This window comes from Megalobrama amblycephala, linkage group LG16 (genome assembly GCF_018812025.1).
Source record: "Megalobrama amblycephala isolate DHTTF-2021 linkage group LG16, ASM1881202v1, whole genome shotgun sequence".
NCBI lineage: Eukaryota > Metazoa > Chordata > Actinopteri > Cypriniformes > Xenocyprididae > Megalobrama > Megalobrama amblycephala.
Genome location: NC_063059.1, coordinates 32,631,369 through 32,648,569, shown reverse-complemented (window position 1 = coordinate 32,648,569; position 17,201 = coordinate 32,631,369). Strand labels below are relative to the sequence as shown.

General features: G+C 38.7%; 1 protein-coding gene across 1 annotated transcript; it reads right to left on the bottom strand.

Moving 5' to 3' along the window:
• Positions 1-552: 552 nt before the first annotated feature.
• On the bottom strand, positions 553-16,155 carry LOC125248819. Its single transcript, XM_048160948.1, has 7 exons — positions 15,218-16,155; positions 15,001-15,140; positions 14,660-14,870; positions 11,819-11,975; positions 11,672-11,732; positions 4,823-4,900; positions 553-1,210 (listed from the first exon to the last, which is right to left on the bottom strand). Exons 1-7 carry the CDS (start codon positions 15,249-15,251, stop codon positions 1,100-1,102), a joined length of 792 nt encoding a protein of 263 aa, XP_048016905.1. The 5' UTR covers positions 15,252-16,155; the 3' UTR covers positions 553-1,099.
• Between the last annotated feature and the right edge of the window lie 1,046 nt (positions 16,156-17,201).

The following is a 17,201-nucleotide window of genomic DNA, read 5'->3' as shown; positions in this document are numbered from 1 at the left end:
AAAATACGATATTAGCCATGCGTAAAATGGTATATAACTAATTTTATAAGATGATAAAAATCAGGATGCATCTATATATTAGCCTACATGTCCGTCCTCGAGTCAGTGCAATATCAGAAATCAGTCGAAGAAAATCCACGCGGCCGTTGACGCCAAACCAAAAAATGACGCACTAGCTTGCAGTAGAACCACCTCTCCTCATCTCCTCACTAATGTAGATCAAAGTGCACAGAATATGAGCTGGAGGTGGAAATACACATGTGGGGTGAGAATGGTGCTGAAAAAAATACAATGATGCTGCTGCTTATTCAAGATTTATTTTCTACATAGGCATCCACTAAGGCAGCAAAAAACCAAAGGAGTGCCTTGATGCCGATAATGGTTTTAGCCACTAGTTTCATTGTGTTAATAACACTCCTGGTCTGTGGTTCCTCAACTCTCAAAGGACAGAGTGAGCATGAATATTTGAGTCTGCAATACTTATTGGCTACAGACTCTACTTGGTAAATTTTGTTTGGCTGCCTCTTCAGAGACAGAGACAGTGGGTCTGTTATAAGAAGTGGCAATTTCATGCTGATGAGAAGTCATTGAGAATATAAAGAGGAAAAGTCAAGTGACTGAAGCTCAGACAATGAAGTGCAACTATATTGCACACTGTTGACACCTGCAGATGATGGAAGAGGTGCATGAGGACAAAAGGAAAGCTAAATAATGAAAATGGCATTGAATGAATCGCACGCATATTTCAGACAGATGAATACAGATTTATTATGAGGGATAATGTACAGTCAGCTGGGCAGTATTACAAAATAAACCAATTATTGACATGCATATTTTATATTTATATTTTAGATGCAGAGCCAAAGCACAACGAAAACAATGTTCTCCCAAAAAATGCATGCAGTTTTTTTAAACACAACATAGTGTACCTTTACCTAAAATAGAATGACGGGGACTAACGCCTCAAGCACATTTTACTATGTGACAATACAAATTACTTTTACGCTCATCCATTTAAATGAATTAAAATTAATTATTCTGTTTGTGACTCATCTTTTATGCGTTTTGCACCAAGCGGCATGATCTAACTTCATGTATCTTAGTGGCATTGGGCATATACAGGTTCTTCATTCTCCGGCTGCCAATCAGAGGGAAGACGTCTGTTGTGTCCCGCTGTGACAGGAGCGTCTGGTGTGAATGGGAAACTGTGCTGCTTCCAGCAATTGAGAATACACACAAACAAAAACCATATTACATCCGGTGAATACATTCTCTCTGTAGTAAATTGTTTGTAATATCCAAATTACATATGAAGGGATGTATGCATTTACATTTACACATTATTTCATTTACAGTAATGAATATGCAAGTCATTAAGAAATTAATTCATATGTGTATAATTAGTGTCAACATAACATTTGATGGTGTATTAAATCTGCTGTTATTATTTTGCAAGATTAAATAAATCAAATGAAAATTAAATATATACTTTTTCTATTAAAATGTTTTATTTGATTGTGCATTAATATTTTAATAAATATTTAAAGAGAGTTTTAGGACTTATCTTTATATGTAATTTCATAATTCCATTGTCCTTGGTTAAAGTGTACAATGTACTGACAAGCATTTAAAGAGATGGTTTACCTAACAATGAAAATTAATTCATTAATTACTCATCCTCATGTAGTTTCAAACCTGTAAGTCTTTTGTTCATCTTCAGAAAACAAATGAAGATCTTTTTGATGAAATTTGAGAGCTTCCTGTCCCTCCTTAGACAGCTACACAACTGACACTTTGACACTTCAAAAAGTTCACAAAGAGATCGTAAATCTAATCCATATGAATTGAGTGGTTTAGTCCATATTTCGTGAAGAGACTTGATCACTTTATATAATGAACTATTTCAATTAGGCTTTTATTCATATAAACATCAGTGAACATAAACAGAAGCTCAACCGCTTGATACTCGAGAACAAACCTCTTGCGGAAACTCAAATGTGCTGCATAACACACGAGAATGAACCTCATTGGTTCTCGCATGTCAAGCAAAAATGCTTGAGCTTCAATTTACCACAACTGATGTGTGAGTTGATGAATGATAAAATGTGAATAAAAGCCAAATTCATCATATAAAGTCATTAAGCGATTGTGTCTCTTCAGAAAATTTGCACAAAACCACTCGATTCATATGGATTAGTTTTACAATCTCTTTATGAACTTTTTTAATTGTCAAAGTATCAGTTGCATAGCTGCCTATGGAGGGACAGAAAGCTCTCAAATTTGATCAAAAAGATCTTCATTTGTGTTCCGAAGATGAAAAAGGGCTTATGGGTTTGGAATGATATGAGGGTGATTAATGTCAGAATTTTCATTTTTGGGTGAACTAACACTTTAAGCTTAACTAAAATATACTTTAATAGTAATTTCTATTGAAACATGTCATGTATTTAAATATATTTGTAATGATGAAAAACAACAACAACAACGGCCCTCTGGCAGTGTGTAAGTCAGCACATTAAAGGGTTAGTTCACCCAAAAATGAAAATTATGTCATTAATGACTCACCCTCATGTCGTTCCACACCCATAAGACCTCCGTTCATCTTCGGAACACAGTTTAAGATATTTTAGATTTAGTCCAAGAGCTTTCTGTCCCTCCATTGAAAATGTATGTACGGTATACTGTCCATGTCCAGAAAGGTAATAAAAACATCATCAAAGTAGTCCATGTGACATCAGTGGGTTAGCAGAGGTGGAAAGTCCAGGGGTCAGAAAGTAAAAGTCCTGCCATATTTTTATTCCACCCACTGAAGCATTAATGAGATAAATAAGTGTTTAATTGAGTGATGATTGATCATTATTGAAGACACCTGATGATAACAAGCAGAATCACCAAAGGAGAAAATCACAATTTTTAAGTTACCATCGTCAAGGTCAGGGTTTGTTTTAGTTGAGCTCTTGACCCTTGATATTTTAATATAAGATTTTGTTTGGATAGTTTTAGCTGCATTAAAACCAACCAAACAAGCAAAGTTAAAAGATGATCAGGTGGTGTTGGTGATGTTTTAACATAATCATTATTTGATCTGAATCACTGAATTCATTTAGAGCCCAATCTCTGAGTTAGATTTACATTATTGATTACAGCAGCACTGTGATTCTACAGCACAAGATCCAGTTTTTCACAACAATCCAAAGGTTTTATCAAAAGTTGTTCTGATCAAAAGAAAAAAGTCATTCTTTTAGGCACACATAGACATCAAGAATCAGCCTGTGAATCTCAACGACGGTGACAAGCAACATATTCTGATCAACAGATCAACTGAACATTAGAAAACAAGCTACTAAAAAGTCACATAAAAACAGAAAAAAAATAAAATAGTGAGAATAAAGAAAATTACTAAGACAATTCAGCTCATAATTTATTCATGCAGCAATGCATGATGGGAGCCGTGGATGAATTTTGATTGGTGGCTACCAGAATGCATTGCAACATTCTTTTTCACAGTCACTACTGTTGAGATTCACAGACTGATTCTTGTGTCTAAGTGAGGGCCATTTTTGCTTTAGAACAACTTTTGATAAAACCTTTGGATTGTTGTGAAAAACTGGATCTTGTGCTGTAGAATCACAGTGCTGCTGTAATCAATAATGTAAATCTAACTTAGAGATTGGGCTCTAAATGAATTCAGCAATTCAGATCAAATAATGATTACGTTAAAACATCACCAACACCACCTGATCATCTTTTAACTTTACTTGTTTGGTTGGTTTTAATGCAGCTAAAACTATCCAAACAAAATCTTATATTAAAAAGTCAAGGGTCAAGAGCTCAACTAAAACAAACCCTGACCTCGACGATGGTAACTTAAAAATTGTGATTTTCTCCTTTGGTGATTCTGCTTGTTATCATCAGGTGTATCATCAGGTGTATCATCACTCAATTAATCACTTATTTATCTCATTAATGCTTCAGTGGGTGGAATAAAAATATGGCAGGACTTTTACTTTCTGACCCCTGGACTTTCCACCTCTGGATATACAACAGACCCGGAAGAGAAGACAATGCTGAATAAAGTCGTAGTTTTTGTTATTTTTGGACCAAAATGTATTTTTGATGCTTCAAAAACTTCTAACTAACCCACTGATGTCACATGGACTACTTTGATGATGTTTTTATTACCTTTCTGGACATGGACAGTATACCGTACATACATTTTCAATGGAGGGACAGAAAGCTCTTGGACTAAATCTAAAATATCTTAAACTGCGTTCCGAAGATGAACGGAGGTCTTACGGGTTTGGAACGACATGAGGGTGAGTCATTAATGACATAATTTTCATTTTTGGGTGAACTAACCCTTTAAAATAAGTGTACTTAGTTATTAAAAATAGTTATTAAAACATATTGATTTAAAATTTACTTTTAAATAAAACTTAATTTAACATTACAAAGTGCACTTTTTTAAAAGCGTACTTAAGTGTGTAAAACTCATGAAAGTTTAAGTAAATTTAAGTGGCCTTTTATTTCATTAATACTATTAAAGTATAGTTTTTTTTTTTTTTTTTTAAATATATACTTATATATACACTCTAACTTAGCATTCATAATTAGATTTTTCATGTTTGACAAGATTTGTTAACGAGACATAAAGTATCTACCACATGTAAAATAGGCATAACAAGTTGTTTAAAAAATATCTTAGTGTTTACAGTATAGTAATATTGTAATAATGTATAAACAGTATAACAAGTAATTTTTTAACTCATATATTCACATATGATTTCATTTATTTACTATCTTGATTTCATTTCTTGCTTACCATGGTAATATAGATGTTGTCTGGACTGTTGGGAGGACTGCTCACATCTGCCAGAACAGGCATAGAGCTGAATCCCACCTGAGGCACAAAACCAACAAAGATTAAACAAAGATTAAACAAAGATTTTAGATATACAAAGGCGGTGCATTCATATTACTTATGAACTGGAGAAAGTGTAATGTGCAATATGGCGGAATAAGTCATTGTGTCACTGCAGCTGCCGTTAGAAGCTCCGGCAGTTTTGCTGCATCCTGTTATCAAGTTATCATGTCATTCTACACCTGTAAGACCTTTGTTCGTCTTCAGAATACACATATTTCTGATAAAATCCGATGGCTCAGTGAGGCCTCCATTGCCAGCAAGACAATTAACACTTTCAATGCCCAGAAAGGTACTGAAAACATATTTAAAACAGTTCATGTGACTAGAATGTTTCAACCTTAATGTTATGAAGCGACAAGAATACTTTTTGTGCACCAAAATAACTAAATAATGAATTTTCAACAATATCTAGTGATGGCCGATTTCAAAACACTGCTTCATGAAGCTTCGAAGCTTTACGAATCTTTTGTTTCGAATCAGTGGTTTGGATCACATATCAAACTGCCAAAGTCACGTGAACTATTGAAATTTCGAAACACTTATGAAGTAACGAAGCCTTGTTTACTGAAATCACGTGACTTTGGCGCTCCGAACCACCGATTCGAAACAAAAGATTTGTAACGCTTCATGAAGCAGTGTTTTGAAATCGCCCATCACTAGATATTGTTGAAAAGTTGTTATTTAGTTTTTTTGGCGCACAAAAAGTATTCTCGTCGCTTCATAACATTAATGTTGAACCACTGTACTTACATTAACTGTTTTAAATAAGTTTTTAGTAGCTTTCTGGGCATCTGAAAGTGTAAATTATCTTGCTGGCAAAAGAGGTCACATTGAGCAATCAGATTTCATCAAAAATATCTTAATTTGTGTTCCGAAGATGAACAAAGGTCTTACCGGTGTAGAACAAAATGAGGGTGAGTAATAAATTACATAATTTTCATTTTTGGGTGAACTAGCCCTTTAATGCTATTTGACTGCACTTTCATGACAGATGCATTTCAAAGATGCCCACCAAATTAACTGACTTACCTTAAAAGGATAGTTCACCCTAAAATGAAAATAAAGTCATTTACTCACCCCGGTGATGTTCTAATGTCTAATGCGCTTCTTACTTTTATGGACCACAAAAGGAGAAAAAAAAAAGTCCCCCGCTCGCACTCGTCCATATAATGGCAGTGAATAGTGACCAGCATTAAGCTTTTTTAAAAAGACGCAAAAGTATCTCAGAATGATCCCATGCAACATGTGTTGTATATTCCAACTCTGCTAGCGCTGCAGTTTACACCGTCTCGGTTAATCTGGGTTGGTAGATGCACAGGAGACACGATTATAGCACTCAAACACGGAAGAAGTCCGATTTTCATGCTATGTCCCCTTTAAAGAGACAGTGGCTTAAAGGTGCCATCAAAATTTTTTTTACAAGATGTAATATAAGTCTAAGGTGTCCCCTGAATGTGTCTGTGAAGTTTCAGCTCAAAATACCCCACAGATTTTTTTTAATTAATTTTTTTAACTGCCTATTATGGACCACAAAAGGAGGAAAAAAAAAAAAAAGTCCCCTGCTCACACTCGTCCATATAATGGCAGTGAATAGTGACCAGCATTAAGGTTTTTTAAAAAGATGCAAAAGTATCTCAGAATGATCCCATGCAACATGTGTTGTATATTCCAACTCTGCTAGTGCTGCAGTTTACACCGTCTCACCCAGAAAAAGCACACAAGTGTGAAATCAATATTAACAAAAGCATGACACGAAACACAACACCTAGAGATCCCAAAAAAGTATCCGTGTACTTTCTTCACTGAGTTAAATATCTCCAGACTGGAACTCTGTTTGTCTGATGACAGTCCGAATGAGAGTTGACAAATGTGAACATGATAGATTCTTATGAAGAACACAATGGATATATTCACCTCAAAGAAGAAGGTGTCACAGAACCCTTGTTTCCCTGGACTTCAATTCCCATGTTCCTCCTGTTCTCCACACCTGCACTCACTTCCCTCGTCAGTTCCTCATCAGCACTCATCACCTGCACCTGGACTCTATTGTCTGCACTCCCATATATTGCACTCACTCCCTTCACTCCTCGTCCGTTCTCTGTTGTGTTATGTGTATGTTTGGTGTTCCCTGCCTTGGTTTATTAAAGTACCGTATATTATTGTGGAAATCCGTATCTGCCTCATCTCTACACCAGCTACCGTAACAGAAGAACGGACCAATACAGTTTGGATTTTCCACAAAAAAAAAAAAAAAAAAAAATGGAGACTTCCACCAGCTCCCTGGCTCCTGCTCCTCCAAGGCCTCTCTCCCATCTGGCAACTGGCGATCGGCTCATCGGGCTTCTTCAGGTGGGTCGTTCGCTGGAAAGGTATGTGGAGGAGTTCGTTGAGCTTGCTTTCTTGTCTGACTGGCCTGAAGCATGTTTAATCTCCCTGTTTCTGGATGGACTGGACGACAACACTATCCGTTTTGATGAACCTGATTATCGTTTCTCCTTAAGCGAAACAATCAATTTATTTTGTGGTTAAATGGCTCCAAATTCTTCGTGGATGAGGTTCAGGATAAGTGTATGTCTCCAGTCCATCCAGAAACACGGCTGGCCGGGCCAGTCAGTCAACCTCCGTCTTCCTCCGCATACCCCTCCAGCGAACTCCCTACCTGCCCCACACGGAACCCACACTCCTCCACTGGGTCCCGAAAGCGGAGGAGGAGGAAACAGCCCGCTCCAGTCTCTCCAGAGCCCGCTCCAGTCTCTCCAGAGCCCGCTCCAGTCTCTCCAGAGCCCGCTCCAGTCTCTCCAGAGCCCGCTCCAGTCTCTCCAGAGCCCGCTCCAGTCCCCACAGAGCCAGCTCCAGTGCCTGTGGGGATTTTAATTGTATTTGAGGGGATGAACGAGCCCGCTCCAGCCCTTTCCGAGCCTGCAGCTCCAACCCTGTGCGAGCCACCAAGTGAGGTGGCCTGGCTTATAGACTTTTGGACAGAGCCAAGTTCTCCAGTCTCCGCCGAGCCAAGTTCTCCAGTCTCCGCCGAGCCAAGTTCTCCAGTCTCCGCCGAGCCAAGTTCTCCAGTCTCCGCCGAGCCAAGTTCTCCAGTCTCCGCCGAGCCAAGCTCTCCAGTCTCCGCCGAGCAAGCCGCTCCAGTCTCCGCCGAGCAAGCCGCTCCAGTCTCCGCCGAGCAAGCCGCTCCAGTCTCCGCCGAGCAAGCCGCTCCAGTCTCCGCCGAGCAAGCCGCTCCAGTCTCCGCCGAGCAAGCCGCTCCAGTCTCCGCCGAGCAAGCCGCTCCAGTCTCCGCCGAGCAAGCCGCTCCAGTCTCCGCCGAGCAAGCCGCTCCAGTCTCCGCCGAGCAAGCCGCTCCAGTCTCCGCCGAGCAAGCCGCTCCAGTCTCCGCCGAGCAAGCCGCTCCAGTCTCCGCCGAGCAAGCCGCTCCAGCCGCCGCCGAGCAAGCTGCGCCAGTCTCCGCCGCCGAGCAAGCCGCGCCAGTCTCCGCCGCCGGGCAAGCAGCGCCAGTCTCCGCCGCCGAGCAAGCAGCGCCAGTCTCCGCCGCCGAGCAAGCAGCGCCAGTCTCCGCCGCCGAGCAAGCAGCGCCAGTCTCCGCCGCCGAGCAAGCAGCGCCAGTCTTCGCCGCCGAGCAAGCAGCGCCAGTCTCCGCCGCCGAGCCCTTCATTATGAACTTTGTAAAGACTGTTTTCCCTCCCTGCCTCCCTCTCCCGCCTCCTCCCATTTATGTATACACTGAACCTTCACCTCTAGCCCCCTCGCCCAGATCTCCACCTCGGACCTCTGGGCGATTACCGTCACCCCGGCTCCAACCTCCCTCTGCTCCACCGTTGTCCATCAGGCCACTAGTCTCACCAGTCTCCATCCTGCCTCCGCTCACACCTTGGTCCCTCGTCTGCCTGCCTTCCCCTCTGGACTGCACTCCTCCGTCTCCGCTCCGTCCCTCCGTCCCTCAGTTCCAGTTGGCCTCCTCACTCCCCCGGTGTTCACTTTGTTGTCTGTCATCCTTGTTCTACTGCGGCCTTCTGGAGCCCCGGCTGCGCTTCGGTCGGCGGAGCCTTCGGTTCCGCCATCACCCGCCAGTCCTTCAGCGACGCCTGGGCTCAACGCCTCGAAGGCTTCGGCTCCTGACCCGCCACGGCTGCCCGCTGCACCTGACCCGCCATGGCTGCCCGCTGCACCTGACCCGCCATGTATGCCCGCTGCATGGCTGCCCGCTGCACCTGACCCGCCATGGCTGCCCGCTGCACCTGACCCGCCATGGCTGCCTTCAGCCCCTGACCCGCCATGGCTGCCTTCAGCCCCTGACCCGCCATGGCTGCCTTCAGCCCCTGACCCGCCATGGCTGCCTTCAGCCCCTGACCTGCCATGGCTTTTGAACCTGCCCTGGAGACCTCCACTCCAGTTTGCTCCTCCCCCTGCACCAGCTTGAGGTCTCCAGGGCGCCCGCCCCCCTCCCGGTTGTTTCATCTACGGCGCGAGGACGCGCCTACCGGAGGGGGGGTAATGTCACAGAACCCTTGTTTCCCTGGACTTCAATTCCCATGTTCCTCCTGTTCTCCACACCTGCACTCACTTCCCTCGTCAGTTCCTCATCAGCACTCATCACCTGCACCTGGACTCTATTGTCTGCACTCCCATATATTGCACTCACTCCCTTCACTCCTCGTCCGTTCTCTGTTGTGTTATGTGTATGTTTGGTGTTCCCTGCCTTGGTTTATTAAAGTACCGTATATTATTGTGGAAATCCGTATCTGCCTCATCTCTACACCAGCTACCGTAACAGAAGGTACATGGATTGTATTTTGTGTCGTAGTTTTGTTAATCTTGATACTTTTCCATCTTTTTAAAAAGCTTGATGCTGGGCCCTTATTCACTGCCATTATATGGACGAGCGCAATTTAAATATTCTCCTTTTGTGGTCCATAAAAGAAAGAAGGGCATATGGCATTAGAGCAACACCAGGCTGAGTAATTTATTATAATTTTCATTTTAGAGTGAACTATCCATTTAAAGGGGACCTATTATGCCCCTTTTCACAAGATGTAATACAAGTCTCTGATGTCCCCAGAATGTGTCTGTGAAGTTTCCCCTAAAAATACCCCACAGATAATTTATTATAGCTTGTCAAATTTGCCCCCATTTGGGTGTGAACAAAAATATGGCGTTTTTGTGTGTGTCCCTTTAAATGCAAATGAGCTGCTGCTCCTGGCCTGCTTTCCAGAAGAGGGCGGAGCTTTAACAGCTCACGCTTCGGTTGCTCAACAACAACAAAACTGGAGAATCTCACGCAGCCAAAATGAGGATTGTCAGTAAAGGTGTTCAGCCTTACATTGTTCAAACTGGAGTCGACACTGATGGAGAGACTCGGGAAGAAGTTACAACTTTTAGAATGCAACTGGATGTTTCTGAATGGTTAGTGGATAAATTTATGTAGTTGCTGTGGAGTTGATTCAACTCATCGACTAGCATGTGCCGTCATGTTAATCTGGGTTGGTAGATGCACCGGAGACACGATTATAGCACGATTATAAACACGGAAGAAGTCAGATTTTCATGCTATGTCCTCTTTAAAGAGACAGTGGCTTAAAGGTGCCATCAAACGTTTTTTTACAAGATGTAATATAAGTCTAAGGTGTCCCCTGAATGTGTCTGTGAAGTTTCAGCTTAAAATACCCCACAGATTTTTTTTAATTAATTTTTTTAACTGCCTATTTTGGGGCATAATTAGAAATGCGCCAATTCAGGCTGCGGCCCCTTTAATTGCTCGCACTCTCCGCCCCCTCCTGAGCTCTCGACTCTATCATTGCATAAACAAAGTTCACACAGCTAATATAACCCTCAAAATGGATCTTTACAAAGTGTTCGTCATGCATGCTGCATGCATACATCGGATTATCTGAGTATTGTATTTATTTGGATGTTTACATTTGATTCTGAATGAGTTTGGCTATGCTCGGTGGCTAACGGCTAATGCTACACTGTTGGAGAGATTTATAAAGAATGAAGTTGTGTTTATGAATTATACAGACTGCAAGTGTTTAATAATGAAAATAGCGACGGCTCTTGTCTCCGTGAATACAGTAATAAACGATGGTAACTTTAACCACATTTAACAGTACATTAGCAACATGCTAACGAAACATTTAGAAAGACAGTTTACAAATATCACTAAAAATATCATGTTATCATGGATCATGTCAGTTATTTTTGCTCCATCTGCCATTTTTCGCTATTGTTCTTGCTTGCTTACCTAGTCTGATGATTCAGCTGTGCACAGATCCAGACGTTAATACTGGCTGCCCTTGTCTAATGCCTTGAACATGAGCTGGCATATGCAAATATTGGGGTCATACATATTAATGATCCCGACTGTTACGTAACAGTCGGTGTTATGTTGAGATTCGCCAGTTCTTCGGAGGTCTTTTAAACAAATGAGATTTATATAAGAAGGAGGAAACAATGGAGTTTGAGACTCACTGTATGTCATTTCCATGTACTGAACTCTTGTTATTCAACTATGCCAAGGTAAATTCAATTTTTAATTCTAGGGCACCTTTAAAATCATCTTCAAAACCCATGCAATAACCCAAGAAAATTCAACCTCAAACACTGTTGTGTTGATTTAAACAGAATACAAAAAGCATGGAATCTATGAAAATTTGGTTTATTAATTTACTTTACTGAATGCAGAAAGCAAAGAGAGGAAATGAGATTAGAAACACAGAAGTTACAAAGATAGTGTGTTACCTTGTATGTGATTCCCATGTCTTCAGAGGCAGTTCTGGTTTTAACCTCTTCCATATTTTGCCTATAGAATATAAAGCACAACATGAAGTCAAGCAGAAAAATGTCCTACAAACTGCTATATCTCTCTGTTGACTGACATCGACTTACTTTGAATCATCACCTTTCTGGATTGATCTGCAAGCCCTCCTTCCAAAAAACACACTACCAATTAGTAACACAAACGCAGCCACTGACACCAGGGTCAGCCACCAGAGAGGATGAGCCTGTGGATGAATCACACCTGGACTGTTTCTCCTGCTCTGTGCTGAAGAAAATAAAGAGGAGAAGAACTGAGTTCGGAGCTTTTATACAAACTAATCCACTTAAAGAAACTTTTAAATATGTTCATATGTTATGAATCGGTGTTATGACAGGTGTTTACAACCATATGCTATATCACAGATCACAAAGATTTAAAACTTATAACATTTTAATTACATTTTAATTTTGCTGCATTTGGTCTGGCATATTGAACACAAGTATGCAGTTGGTAAGATTTTTTAATGTTTTTGAAAAAGAAAGGCATTTATTTGATAAAAAGTGCAATAAAAAACATTTATTATTATTACAATTTCAAATAACTATTTTCTATTTGAATATATGACCTGATCCAGCAAAATGAGTCACAGTGACCCAAATTTCAAAATTGAGATTTTGGTATCAATGGAAAGATGAGACAATAAGCTTTAAAATGATATCCTAGTCAAAGTCATACCTTGAATGGTTTTAAAGATATACCCATTTGAATTATGGTCGTCTGCCCTCTTTTTCCAATTGAAAACCTGAGAAAATCGCTTTTAAAGTTTTTTGCCCATTTTTTTGTTGATATCTTTCAAAATCTATTGCATTTAAAGGGATAAACTATATTTTACAGCTTAATTTGACCAAAGACATTTTTTATTTATATATATATATATATATATATATATATATATATATATATATATATATATATATATATATATATATATGCTATTAAACCAGGCTGAAGCTCAAATTATTTTAAAGTATTTATTTGAATTAACCCTTTAAGACCTGAAGGCTTTTTTAGAGTTCTTTTTTTTTTTTTTTTTTTTTTTCTCTGAGCGACACTCACAAAAGTAAAGACTCATAACTCCAAAACTCTAGCAAGGAGAGTCAAAAGGTAGGTATCATTTGATACAAAACATTTTAAATTTTAAAAAAAATACAAATTACATTACATTTGGACATTTTCTTGCCAAGAAACAGCTGATAAAAGACAAAAAATATATATAATTTTTAAATAATTTTTCTTTTTTTATTTGACATGGAATAACTCAGGAACACAATATGATCGCTAAAAAATCCTTTTTTGGTGATGCTCTCCTATAGCTGCATCTGGTTCAAATTTCGTGGTGATATTATAAAGAATAGTTTGAAAAATTGTTGTTCATTTTTTCCGTAGCCAGGTGGCGCCAACGGACGGTAAACTCCGGGTTAGAGGTGCTTCTCAGCACTCGTTAGGAGTTTTTCAAAATGGTTAAAAAGATGAGATTCTAAGCTTTAAAATGATATCTATTTTGTGTTATTCCACGTTGGAAAACGAACATGGATGGGTCCGGGAACATTGGATACACACTGCATCCCGGAGAGATGAGAGACATGTTTTTAGCCAAGTATGTTAAATCATTTCGTGAGTAATATCTTGTGATCAACGCAATATATTATATTGATTTTGGATTCATTTTAATCTTGATAATCTGCTTTAAATATTGATGTGCGATTTTTATGATATGTGCATTTTTCATGAAGTTATGAGCACGTGAAATACATACTTGTATTCAGTTAGCTGCTGTGCTATTTTTGTTGTAAACGCATATTTCTCAGACTCATTAGAGGGTGAAAACAACGCAACAGAAGCATGTTGGAGGCTTGATATGAAAGTTTAAAGTCTTTGGTTTTGTATGCAAAAAGAATTTTTGTGCTACCTATATGGATTCAATTTTTATTGGCTTTTAAAGAGAGACACGCAAATGGGAGTTTTATTTTATAAGGCGCGCTAGTCTGACAGGAGGATGGCTGGACCGATCGCGTGCCTGTCAGTCGAAACGGGGCTTCCCATTGTTAAAAATCAGCGTTTAGGTCACTGTGTTTACATTTCTAAGCTTTTTGATTGGTTCTATACAACGTGTAACACCATATTTGTAGAGCAGAGATAATGACGTTTCAGGGGATACTGGGAAATGCTCATAAGTGACAGGAGTTGAGAAGTTCATTTCCAGCGAATTTAGTAAAACCATGTCAAATTTAATAGCCATTTAAATACCTTTACTCAATTATCTGGACTACGAAACTTTGGGAGATTATTTTTGAAAGTCTGTTCTTTGAAATTAGCTTAAAAAAAATCGATTTTTTTCATTGTTTTTCCACATTATCGGCCCATATCTTAAAATAGAACGTTGCGACTTCCGACTCATTTCGCCAGATCGGGTCACATATTTTAAAATATAATTTATTCCTGTGATGGCAAAGCTACATATTCAGCAGTCATTATTCCAAAAAAAACTTATTAGTATTAATATGTTGAAAACAGTTGTGCTGTTTAATATTTTTGTGGAAATTATGTTGAATTTTAGTCAGGATTCTTTGATGAACAGAAAGTTCAAAAGAACAGCATTTATTTAAATTAAAATAGAATTATTTTATAACTTTATGCATTTCTTAACTGCCACTTTTGATCAATTTAATGTCCTTGCTGAATAAACGTTTATTTTTTTAAATCATACTCACTCCAAACTTTTTAACAGTATGTGTTCATGTAAACAGCATATTAGAGAAATAAGAAACTATGTTCGCTTTGTCCTGTTTAATTTTTTTTTTTTCTGTTACATGAACATAATTGCTCCACAATGAGTGAACAATAGTGAGCCAAACAAACAATAATTCAATTCTGAAAAACAAACAAACAAACAAACAAAGATCTGTTACCTGATTGGACAATAAGGTGTGTATAATTCTTGAAGAACCTGCCACTGAGACGCAATCTACACAAGTAAGTTCCATTGTTCTCACGGGTCACGGATGGGAGGTGTATATCAAAACTCCCCATTTTGACATCTCCGCAAAACATTACACCGGGAAATGTTGATACAGTTTTATTGCTGATGTAGTACAGGATTATTTCTGTCTGAGAGATATTCTGTTTAAAAGAAAACAGAATAAGTACTAAAGCATGAGTTTAGGTTTTAAAGTTACAAATAAAAAAGTATTCATTGCATAAATGTGTTAAGTATATTTGCGCTGGTCTGTATTTTTTAAAATAAGCCTACCTGAAATTCCCACTCCACACTGAGAGACATGACATCCAGATGTCCAGGACATTGGAAGAAATTACACGACAAATACACATCTGTACCATCATTAACCTTCTGGTCTGGACTTGTTATCACACAGCCATAGGTTCCATATACTAAAATAATACATATTATATTTAAAAAGCACATAAAATGCTTCATATGCTTAAATAAATAATGACTTTCTGCTTACCTGTGAAGATAAGAACTATGACCAAATACCACATCACTGAGCATACAAAGACACTGCAAAGCTATACACATAAATATATATATATATACTGTACAAGAAAGGTAGAAATTACAAGATCAAGAAGAATCTACTATGGACTCTCTCTGGAACTCTTACAACTCAGAAGCTCTTTGCTTCCAGGGAAGCGCTGTGCTGTTTCCTGACACTTTCTGTGGTGGTTATCAGCATCTGAAACGTTCATTTACCACATCCTCTGTGGCCTGAACACATGATAAAAAACTGCGGCAGATGTTTCTCTCTTGTATACATCAGGAACAAAAATTAGCATAGTTCTTGTGCCTAAAGATTAGAGTTTATCAACACTGCAAAGCAGCGTTAAGACAACACTGGGTTTCCTTTGATCAGTTCAGTAGATTCATGTCCATCTAATCCTTAAAATAGTGACAAGGACATTATTCACAATGTTTAAAGTAAATGTCTAATTTTGTGTTCCACAGAAGAAAGAAAGTCATACAGGTTTGGAACGACATTATTATTATTTGGTGAATCATCCCTTTAAGGAACGGAGGTCAACATAAAAAGGATCTCTTTTGCCCTCTAGTGTGCCATTTGATGTTAGCTTTATTAGATTGAAGGTATTTTCCTCAAGAGAAAAGAGACATCAATGAGTTAAATGAAGTTTTCGGGTATAGGTACATCACCTGAGGCAATAACCAAAGACATTTATCAAATTGATTGATTCATTCTTTTCGATTCAGCACCTGTAGCTTTCACAAAACACTTTGCCATTTGATGAAATGCAAACGGGACATGATTTTTGAGAAGAATAGAATCATTGCATGGGTCAGAAATGTCATTAGAATTGTAAAATGTATTATTCATGAATAAAACATTAGCATTATGCTGCAATACAGAAATTTTTATGTTGTTGTTATCAGGTTTAAATAATGCTTATAGACCTACCAGCAGTCTGAATCTCTCTCCACATAGAAGGCGACGTTCTCAGGACCTTGCGCAATGTTCCCTAAAAGTTCTGTATAGGTGACGAAAATTCCGAACCTTTATAGAACATTAGGGATGTTCCTAGAATGTCCTCTTTTGGTAATGAAAGTGCAGTTCAAGGTTCCTTATGCCTCATGCTAGAAATGTTACAGCAGACAGAGGTAGGAAGTCCAGGGGTCAGAGAGTAAAAGTCCTGCCATATTTTTATTCCACCCACTGAAGCATTAATGAGATAAATAAGTGTTTAATTGAGTGATGATTGACCATTATTGAAGACACCTGATGATAACAAGCAGAATCACCAAAGGAGAAAATCACTATTTTTAAGTTACCATCATCGAGGTCAGGGTTTGTTTTAGTTGAGCTCTTGACCCTTGACTTTTTAATATTAGATTTTGTTTGGGCAGTTTTAACTGCATTAAAACAAAGTTAAAAAGATGATTAGATGGTGTTGGTTATGTTTACACATAATCGTTATTTGATCTGAATCACTGAACTCATTTAGAGCCCAATCTTAGATTTACATTGTTGATTACAGCAGCACTGTGATTCTACAGCAGAAGATCAACTTTTACAATACAAAAATATATATTTTTTAAAGTTCTGATTAAAAAAAAAGTTTCATTAGTCTGTGAATTTCAACAGTGGTGAGAGTAATAAAGGATGTTACAGTGCATTCTGGGTGTCACCAATCAAAATTCATCCATGCCTCCCATCATGCATTGCTGCATGAATAAATTATGAGCTGAATTGTCTTAGTAATTTTCTTTATTCTTACTATTTAAATTTTGCTGTTTTTCTGTGGCTTTTTAGTAGCTTGTTTTCTAATGTTCAGAGTTGATCTGTTTATCAGAATATGTTTTGTCACCGTTGTTGAGATTCATACGCTGATTCTTGATGTCTGTGTGTGCCTAAAATAAGTCTTTTTTTGTGATAAGGACAACTTTAAAAAAAAAAAAAAACCTTTGTATTGATAAAGCTG

What these genes read in the sequence shown, in the direction of transcription:
- LOC125248819 (XM_048160948.1), bottom strand. Translation starts at nt 15,251, where the DNA reads ATGTGGTATTTGGTCATAGTTCTTATCTTCACAG. An exon ending in CATAGTTCTTATCTTCACAG is followed by an intron (nt 15,141 to 15,217) that starts GTAAGCAGAAAG and finishes GTATTATTTTAG; the next exon opens with TATATGGAACCTATGGCTGT. An exon ending in ACATGGGAATCACATACAAG is followed by an intron (nt 4,901 to 11,671) that starts GTAACACACTAT and finishes TTTGTGCCTCAG; the next exon opens with GTGGGATTCAGCTCTATGCC.